Source organism: Lolium perenne, chromosome 4 (genome assembly GCF_019359855.2).
Source record: "Lolium perenne isolate Kyuss_39 chromosome 4, Kyuss_2.0, whole genome shotgun sequence".
Taxonomy (NCBI): Eukaryota; Viridiplantae; Streptophyta; class Magnoliopsida; order Poales; family Poaceae; genus Lolium; species Lolium perenne.
The window spans coordinates 403,567,344-403,577,576 of record NC_067247.2 but is presented as its reverse complement, the minus strand read 5'-3'; the positions used below and the strand labels follow the sequence as shown (position 1 = coordinate 403,577,576).

Sequence of the window (10,233 nt, the reverse complement as noted above, 5' to 3'; positions counted from 1 at the left end):
GGAGGCCGAGGAACACCTCGACTCGTCATCCGATGCAGCAAGTTTCTCGCATCAACATTTTGGGCATGTGGAGCCTCCATGCTTTTCTTCTGCACAGGGACCTCACTATGACTACGCCATGTATGATCCACCGGCGTGGAACAGCGACCCTCGCTGGAGTTGAACTCCACTTAGGCCAAAAGCCTAAGCTTGGGGGGAGTTATACCGGCATTACTCATTCTTTGCATATTATGGTTGCTGGATACTTGTATGCACTTGTTTAGTTTCTTTAAGTGGTTTTCTAATGAGAGGGAGATGATATTTGGGGAAGTGCTGCCTGAAAACAGATTCTGGACTGTTACCAAAAACATTCTCAAAAATAGCCAGAACATTATTTTGCGAAGCCAATTTTTGTGCATGTTCCCCAGGTTGTTATCTAACTTTAATTAGTTGAACACTTTTCGATTTGAGCAGCGGAAGAATTTCTTAAAAATCGATTACTGTACTGCTGTCAAGTTTGACGAATTCCTGCTGCTTTGCGTTTATGTGACTCTTCTAGTTTCCATTCTCTTGTTTTTGCTTTGTTTCTTTCCTATAAAACACAAAAAGACCAAAAATATTTCTGTTGTTTCTCTTCATCATTTTTTTATTTTGGTTTCTTGCATTTATTTTGCTTATTTGCTATCGTTGGTTTGCTATAAGAAAATCCAAAAAGATTTTGCTTTGTTTGCTTGTTTCCTTTTGTTCTTGTTTCCAATTCGAAAACACCAAAAATATTTGCTGTTCTTCTTTGGTTTTGTAAAGTTCATTATGAGTTCAATGGTCTTCGGTGGCTGGAGCGTGGTTTTCATTTCATATTATCCAAGCTACACAAGTGAAAGGCAATAATGACGATCTACGACAATTCGACTGTGGTGAGAGGCTGGTATGAACTCTATTTGTTTTCATTTTTGTACATACACTCATCCATGTGAGCATGCTTAGTTGGTTCATGTGAGGTATATGTCATTTAAGAAAGTCTAGTAGTTCATGATCTCTCATGTTTAGCTCCAATTTATTAATATGAGTAGCATGTCATGGATGTTTGCTTGCATTGTATTATTCATAAATAGGCATGACATTGTGGTATCCTCCTCTGAATAATTCATTTGAATCGACTTGGCACATGCTCACGCATGCATATGACTGAACAAAAGTCAATTAAGCCTCTATGATTTACTTTGCTTCAGAGTTCTTGTATCACTTTTATGCCTCCGTTAATTTATTTTGCCGCAAGCATGATTATGACAGTGACTGCTCTCTTGATTTGTCGCTCCCTAGTCTATTGCTAGCCTTCACTTGTACTGAGCGGGAATGCTGCTCGTGTTTCCAAACACCTGAAAACCAAGTTGTTCCAAAGTGTCCACTATAAATACCTATGCATGGCATTTCAAACCATTCCAAGTAAATTCTCATGCGCTACCTTTAAACCTTCAAAATGCTTCTCAATTTGTGATAATGTTTTATAGCTCATGAGGAAGTATGTGGTGTTTATCTTTCAACCTTGTCATTTACTTTTGACGGACTTTCATAATAAGAGCTGGCAACGGGGTGCCCAGCCCCAACTAATAACTTCATTAATAATTCTCTTCACATGTTTTGCTCTGATTCATCAGTAAGCAACTTAATTTTGCAAATAGACACTCCTCCATGGTATGAGATTGATGGAAGGCACCCGAGGATTTGGTTAGCTATGGCTTGTGTAAGCAAAGGTTGGGGGGAGTGTCACTCATAATAAAAACTAAAGTACATGTGTAAACAAAAGAGAAGAGGGATGATCTACCTTGCTGGTAGAAATAACGTCCTACATGGGAGCAGCTCTTGAAAGTCTGGTTGGCGAGGTAGTTGGTGTACCCATTACCATTCGTTGACAACAACAAACACCTCTTAAAATAATTTTACCCCTGTTTTAAAAATGAAAAGCTCTAGCGCATGTTAATCCCTGCTTCCCTCTGCGAAGGGTCAATCTTTTACTTTTATGTTGTGTCTCCATCCTTTCTTTGAGCACTTTCTTGAGAGCATAACTGTCATTCTTAGTATAATATGCTTGTCCCAAAATATGATTGACTGTGGTATAACTTTGATGCTTTTATCTTTGACAATCTCTATTTCTAGTCTTTCTATGAACCTCAGAGGTGCTTGGGCATTTATGTTTTGCTGTTCAAATTCGAGCAAGCGAGATACTACTTTATCATACCCTTTTATGAACATTGCAATCCTGCTTATAGACATGATTCATGATGCTTATTATTAATTGTTGGTACCTTTCCAAGATTAACATAGCTATTAGATGATCTTATTTGCATGTACCTTATTATGAACTGCCTAAGTGTTAGCCATATCATGAGAATATTTACATCATATGAGCAAATGTGTTCGTGAAAGTTCTTTTATCGCACTCAGTTGTTAACTGAATTGCTTGAGGACAAGCAATAAGCTAAGCTTGGGGGAGTTGATACGTCCAAAATGTATCTACTTTCCCGAACACTTTTGCTATTGTTTTGCCCCTAATTTGTGTATTTTGGATACAACTAACACGGACTAACGCTGTTTTCAGCAGAATTGCTCTGGTGTCTTGTTTTTGTGCAGAAATTCAACTTTCGAGAAAATCCTCGGAATTTATACCAAAGGGCCTATTTTACCAGAAGACTCACGGAGCCAGAAGGGCAAGCCAGGTGAAGGCCCGAGGGCCCCACACACCAGGCCGGCGCGGCCCAGGGGGGGCGCCGCCCTAGTGTGTGGCCCCCTCGGCTGGTCTCCGACGCCCTCTTCTGGACTACTTAAAGGGTTCGATCTAAAAAACGCGAGAAGGAAGTCGAAGTCGCCAGAAACCCTCCAGAACGCCGCCACATCGCGAAACTCCGTCTCGGGGACCAGAAACTCCGTTCTGGCACTCCGCCGGGACGGGGAATTGGAGGAGATCATCGCCATCATCACCACCGATGCCTCTCCATCGACCAACAATGCTTCCCCCATCCATGTGTGAGTAATTCCCCCGCTGTAGGCTGAAGGGGATGGTAGGGATTGGATGAGATTGGTCATGTAATAGCATAAGATTGTTAGGGCATAGTGCCTAGTGTCCGTAATTGGTACTTTGATGATATTGTTGCAACTTGTTATGCTTAATGCTTGTCACTAGGGCCCGAGTGTCATGATCTCAGATCTGAACATGTTATTATTTCATCATAATATGCATTGTTTTATGATCTTACCTGCAAGTTGTATACACATGTCGCTGTCCGGAACCAAAGGCCCCGAAGTGACAGAAATTGGGACAACCGGAGGGGATGGCGGTGATGTGAGGATCACATGTGTTCACGGAGTGCTAATGCTTTGCTCCGGTACTCTATTAAAAGGAGTACCTTAATATCCAGTAGATTCCCTAGAGGCCCGGCTGCCACCGGCTGGTAGGACAAAAGATGTTGTGCAAGTTTCTCATTGCGAGCACGTACGACTATATACGGAACACATGCCTATGGATTGCTTTGTACTTGGACACCGCTTTATTATTATCTGCAAATGCCCTGATTCGATTGTTACATGAGTTTCTCTCATCCATGCAACGCCCGTCATCCATCCCTGTGCCTACAGTATCTTAATCCTGCTGTTTACTATAATCACTACTGCTGTCTTTGTTACTCTGCTGCTGCTGTCTCACCACTATCTTTGCTATAAAACTGTTATCGATAAACTCTTGCGAGCAAGTCTGTTTCCAGGTGCAGCTGAATTGACAACTCCGCTGTTAAGGCTTTCAAGTATTCTTTGTCTCCCCTTGTGTCGAATCAATAAATTGGGTTTTACTTCCCGCGAAGACTGTTGCGATCCCCTATACTTGTGGGTCATCAGCGTCGATGGAGAAGACTCCCGGGGGCACTTCCCCGTCCCGGCGGCGTGCCGGAACAGAGATTTTGTCCCCCGAAACTTATCTTCGCGATGGCGGCGGGTACGGAACTCTTCGTGGAATATCGTCTGGTGTTTTAGGGTTTTCGCGTCTGGAAGATTATATAGGCGAAAGGGCGGCGTCGGAGGGGTCCCGACGCGCCCCCCCCTCTGGTCGCGCCGCCAGGTGGTGTGGGCCCCCCTGGCCCCCCTCCGTCTCTCCTTCGGTGTTCTGGGTCCGTCTCGGTAAAATAGAAGGTTTGGCTTTCTTTTCGTCCAATTCCGAGAATATTTCCTGTGTAGGAATTTTGAAACCAAAAACATCAGAAACCAGGAACTGGTACTTCGGCATCTTGTTAATAGGTTAGTCCCGGAAAATGCATAAAAACATTATAAAGTGTGAGCAAAACATGTAGGTATTGTCATAAAACTAGCATGGAACATCAAAAATTATAGATATGTTGGAGACGTATCAGCAAGCACCGCCATATAGTTGAAACTGGTTTAACCCTTCTTGCGCATGCATCCGTACCTTTTCGGTTTTGGAGTGATGTATTTACCACTGCTTGTTTTTTGATAAACAGACTCCCCACACGTCTTCTGCATATGAAAACACCTGTTGAACTCTTGTTTCATGAACCTCCTGATTACTCATTCCTCAAAGTGTTTGGGTGCGCATGCTGGCCTCATCTTCGCCCCTACAACAGTCGCAAACTCGAGTTTCGGTCCAAAAAGTGTGTGTTCCTTGGCTATAGTTCCATGCATAAGGGTTATAAGTGTATTCACATTCCTTCCAACAGTGTCTATATTTCCCGTGATGTCGTCTTTGATGAACACTTGTTTCCTTTTGCATCTTCTTCACCCACCGAATCACACCCACCTCCTGTTGTTTCACCTCCTGCTTTGCCTGTTCTATTTGAAGATGCTGCATACTCTCTTGGTTTGTTGCCTAATCATGGTGCAGGTAATGGAAGGGGTGCTCGTCTCGAGCTGCTGGACAGTCCGAGCAGCTCTGCTCCTGTTACTGTTGGTGCAAACTGCGACGTCGATCGCTGCATGGCCCATGCAGTCCCTCCGATCGACGTGCGCCCGCCTGCATCGTCACCGTGGGCCGGTTCATCGTCTCCGGCCTCTTCAGCGCCGATCTCCCCCACGTCGCCCCCGGCTGGGCCGTCGTGCGCTGCCGGGCCACCGCCCCCGGCTTCTCCTGCGCCGGGAACTGCTGGGCCGTCGCCTCCGGCGTCACCTGCGCTAGGGTCGTCCACGTCGCCATCTCCTGCACCAGCATCCGCTGGGCTGTCGCCTCCAGCGTCACCAGCTTCTATGCCGCCCACCTCTCTGAGTGGGTCGACCGCCTCTGCCTCGTCGCCGGTCATACTGGCGCCTCCTCCGACTACTGTACCTGGACCTGTGGCTTCTCGTCCTCACACACGCAGTAAAAGTGGCATTGTTCGTCGCAAGGAGCGGACTGATGGCACTGTCGCTTGGCTTGCTGCCTGTTTATCTCAGGACGTTGCGGATCCGACGGCTGAGCCTCGTCATTATGCAACGGCCATGCAAATCCCATATTGGCGCAGTGCTATGGAACTTGAGTATCAGACACTTTTGAAGAATGATACATGGACTCTTGTTCCTCCCAGGTCTGGCGTCAATATTATTGACTGTAAGTGGGTGTTCAAGGTGAAGAAACATGCTGATGGTTCTATTGAGAGGTACAAGGCGTGCCTAGTTGCCAAAGGGTTCAAACAACGATATGGTCTTGACTATGAGGATACATTCAGTCATGTTGTCAAGCCCACCACTATTCGGATTCTGCTATCATTGGTTGTCATGCGTGGTTGGTCCCTTCGCCAATTGGATGTTCAGAATGCCTTTCTTCATGGTGTTCTTGAGGAGGAAGTTTATATGCGACAGCCTCCTAGATTCTCTGACCCGGATCGTCCAGATCATCTGTGTCGCCTAGTCAAGGCGCTCTATGGCCTTAAGCAGGCTCCCCGTGCATGGCACACACGTCTTGGTACAACCCTTCGTGCTCATGGTTTTGTTCCATCTACAGCAGATACATCTCTATTTTTGCTTCAGCGCCCAGAGGTTACTATGTATATTCTGGTTTATGTGGACGATATTATTCTGGTCAGCTCCTCTGTCACTGCCACGGACCGTCTGATATCTTCACTTGGTGCTGCATTTGGTGTGAAGGATCATGGAAAACTGCATTTTTTTCCTTGGTCCTGAGGTTACTCATGATGATACTGGTCTCACTCTCACTCAGCAGAAGTATTCACACGATCTCTTACGGCGTGCCGGTATGCTTCAATGTAAGCCTGCATATACGCATATGTCTACATCTCAGGTGCTCACTTCTGTTGATGGTACACTTCTTTCTCCTGACGAGGCTACAGGAGTACCGTAGTGTAGTTAGTGGTCTGCAGTACTTGACTCTTACTCGCCCGGATATCTCCTATGCGGTGAACCGTGTGTGTCAGTATCTTCATGCTCCTCGTGATCCTCACTGGACAACAGCTGTGAAGCGCATTTTGCGCTATGTGCGCCATACAGCGTCTTTTGGACTGCGACTCCGCTCTTCCTCTTCAGGCTTGCTTTCTGCTTTTTCTGATGCGGACTGGGCTGGGAATCGTGATGACAGGCGATCTACGGGGGGATATGCAGTGTTCTTTGGTTCTAGTTTGATCGCCTAGACTGCTCGTAAGCAAGCTACAATGTCTCGGAGTAGTACTGAAGCTGAGTATAAAGCTGTGGGTGATGCTACATCTGAACTGATCTGGGTACAGTGTTTACTGCGAGAGTTGCGTATTCCGCAACCTCAACCTCCTGTTCTTTGGTGTGATAACATCGGTGCTACGTATCTGTCATCTAATCCAGTGGTCCATGCCCGAACCAAGCACATCGAAGTCGACTATCACTTTGTGAGGGAACGTGTTGCACAGAAGCTACTTCGAATCAGGTTCGTGAAGCCATTGTCCTTATCTTTGTTTCAAGGCTGTAGCCGCAATCTTAACCTGTTAGATGTTCGATGACACGGTTAAGATTGAGAGAGGGTGTTAGACTATATATATGGTTGCTCGTGTATCATACCTGTACCCATGTATTTTTGTACTCTAAAAATATAAACACACGCCAACCCTAAGGGGTGTTGAGCGTTCCCAAATCATTGTCATATAGCGCGGGTGCGGTTGGTTACCTGGGCCGCGGCCCAAGAGGATTAGTGGTAATTCGGATTTTCACTTTTTTTTCTTTTTTCGTTTCGTTTCTATTTATTAAAAAAACAGATTTTTAATATGTTTTCTAAATCTGAACATTTTCGAATTTGAACATTTTTACAAAAAGTAATAATTTTTCAAATTCGAACAATTTTTCATATTTGAACAATTTCAAAATATGAACAACTTTTAATATTTTTAAATTTTGTTTTTTTATTTTAAAAAATCATTTTAAATATGAACATTTTCTAAATCTGCTGATCATCCTGAGGCTGCTAACAGATCCCGACCGAAACATTAACAAGAGAGGAGAGGCGGCTATGCATGTACGACTTTTGAAAAAATAACGGAACAATCCGAATACAAAAATGGGCTCGAAGAAAGGAAGCAACACACCAAACGACGATCGAATAGAGGAGACTTTGCACGTACGAGGATTCTCCCTTCCTCCTGAAATGCCGTCACGCCGCGTCGCCGTGATCGGCGCCGGAGCCGCCGGGCTGGTCGCGGCACGCGAGCTGCGTCGCGAGGGCCACGCCCCAGTGGTCTTCGAGCGCGCCGCGGCAGTGGGTGGCAACTGGCTCTACGACGACTCTCCAGCCAGCGCCGCCTCGGCGGCCGACCTGCTTGGCGCCGGCGGCGTCCACTCGAGCCTGTACGCGTCCCTCCGCACCAACCTGCCCCGCGAGTGCATGGGCTTCCTCGACTTCCCCTTCGTCCCCGATGACGGCGCCGGGACCGAGAGCTCATACTCCGGCGACCCGCGCAGGTTCCCCGGCCACGCGGAGGTGCTCCAGTACCTCGAGGCGTTCGCGCGGCGGTTCGACCTTCACGGGCTGGTACGGTTCGAGACGGAGGTGGTCCGCGTCCGCAGGGACGACGCGGGCGCCGGCTGGAAGGTGTCGTACTGCTCGAGGAAGCTCGCCCATGGCAGTAGCGAACAAGAGGAGGTGTTCGACGCCGTCGTTGTCTGCAACGGTCACTTGGCCGAGCCGCACATCGCCGACATCGCCGGTAACCACCCGATGTCCTACACTCCTACAGTTACACGCGTGCAGTTAAGTAAGCTTGCATGGCTATTGATGGCTGAGCTAAATTAACAGCCGATTGAATGTTGCAGGCATCGATACTTGGCCCGGGAAGCAAATGCATAGCCACAACTACCGTGTGCCCGACTCGTTTCACGGGCAAGTGCGTCCTAGCTTGTTGATGAACTTCTGTTTACTTCCTACTGAACTAGTAGACCGATAATAATAACGCGTAAATATTGAATTGTTGCCTAGGCTGTGGTGGTAATCGGATCAGCGCCCAGTGGACACGAAATTTCGAGGGACATTGCAGGTGTCGCGAAAGAAGTCCATGTTGGGCGTCGGTCGCCCCCCACCTCCGAAATGCAGAGCACTGCCCGTGCAAACTTGTGGCTTCATCCTATGGTAAACCAAGTCTAAATAATAGTACTGTATATATATGTAAGAAAAACATCTTTACAATATCATATATAGTATTCACAAAGAAATTTAATCAGTATACGAAACATTTGAAGGTCGAGCGCGCTGAGGAAGATGGCAGTGTGGTGTTCAAAGATGGTAGTCGTGTTAAAGCTGATGCCATCGTGCACTGCACCGGGTAAGTGAACTGCTATGCACTCCTAATTTAGTCGACATGGTGCCTCTGCTCGATATAAACACATTGTGTGTACATAGTCTTAAGCATTTTTTTGTTATTTGCGTAGATACAAGTACAACTTTCCATTCCTAGGTGATGATGTTGGTATCTACGTCGACGACAACCGCGTGGGCCCGCTATACCAGCATGTCTTCCCCCCACACTTGGCTCCTCACATCTCCTTCATTGGGCTGCACATCAAGGTCAGGTTAACTTGCTAGTGGATCATTCTTTTCAGCTCCATCCTCTAGCAAAATGGACCCTCCCATGCCAACCCGCAAGTGAACGGCTCAAAATCATGCCTGCGCCAAAATAAGGTCGACTTTAGGGATGAAAGGGTAACATAGAAGTTAAGAAAAATGTGTGCTATGCTACATCCCCTCCCAAAAATTTGAAAGGGTAAAATGGACTTTTAATAATTACTTTCTAGTTAAAATTAAATGTTGTTGGCCCGATGTATGCCTGTGCGCACCACAAGTACTCATCTTGTTGGAAACATTATCCATCCCGAGACTAAGGGTTTGGATAAGCTACCAACTATCAGAATGGGTGGCAGATATGCCCGCAATTCTTGAATTCATTGTTGTCCAACAAACACTAGGCATCATCTGACACACGGTTCAAATCTTTGGGATTGCGAGAGACATTTGGTAGAGTCTGACTGAGGAAAAGGTAACTTACATGTTACAAAGGAAGAAGAAAATGTGTATGCTATCTAAGTGGGTTATATAGAGCTACAACATGCTTATAAATGAGTATACCATGACGCCTTTGTTATCACCAGAATTTGACCGGAGTCAGAGGTGGGCCGCGATCAAGATGGGCTTGAAGAATATACATGGAAGGAATACATGAATCGGCCTTATATGCAAAGTTTGGGCTAGTTCGCCCGTGTATCTGTAATATAGTAGGATACGTGTCGGTTAGTTAGAGTTTGGCTCGTGCACGGTTGGGATTATTCCCACGCTAGAAAGTCTACGGACTATAAATATGTATCTAGGGTTTATGAAATAAACAACAATCACGTTCACCACAAACCAATCTAGGCGCATCGCCAACTCCCTTGTCTCGAGGGTTTCTTCCGGGTAAGCATCATGCTGCCTAGATCGCATCTTGCGATCTAGGTAGTACACGTTTATTCGCTGTTCATGCGTTGCTCGTACTGAAGCCTTTTTGATGGCGAGTGATGGCGTGTAACTCACACGTTCGTTGGGAACCCCAAGAGGAAGGTATGATGCGTACAGCAGCAAGTTTTCCCTCAGAAAGAAACCAAGGTTTATCGAACCAGGAGGAGCCAAGAAGCACGTTGAAGGTTGATGGCGGCGGGATGTAGTGCGGCGCAACACCAGGGATTCCGGCGCCAACGCGGAACCTGCACAACACAACCAAAGTACTTTGCCCCAACGAAACAGTGAGGTTGTCAATCTCACCGGCTTGCTGTAACAAAGGA

General features: G+C 46.4%; 1 protein-coding gene across 1 annotated transcript; it reads left to right on the top strand.

The window, feature by feature from the left end:
- The first annotated feature begins 7,534 nt into the window (after window positions 1-7,534).
- On the top strand, window positions 7,535-9,778 carry LOC127349280 (flavin-containing monooxygenase FMO GS-OX5). Its single transcript, XM_051375030.2, has 6 exons — window positions 7,535-8,132; window positions 8,239-8,309; window positions 8,402-8,551; window positions 8,662-8,744; window positions 8,851-8,986; window positions 9,568-9,778. The coding sequence occupies exons 1-6, from the start codon at window positions 7,574-7,576 to the stop codon at window positions 9,610-9,612; spliced, it is 1,044 nt and encodes a 347-aa protein (XP_051230990.1). The 5' UTR covers window positions 7,535-7,573; the 3' UTR covers window positions 9,613-9,778.
- The last annotated feature ends 455 nt before the right edge of the window (window positions 9,779-10,233 follow it).

Bases quoted from the DNA above. Each gene is read 5' to 3' on its own strand.
- LOC127349280 (XM_051375030.2), top strand. From the start codon at position 7,574: ATGCCGTCACGCCGCGTCGCCGTGATCGGCGCCGGAGCCGCCGGGCTG. The intron at 8,552-8,661 runs GTAAACCAAGTC...AAACATTTGAAG, and splicing joins ACTTGTGGCTTCATCCTATG to GTCGAGCGCGCTGAGGAAGA. The intron at 8,987-9,567 runs GTCAGGTTAACT...TGTTATCACCAG, and splicing joins TCATTGGGCTGCACATCAAG to AATTTGACCGGAGTCAGAGG.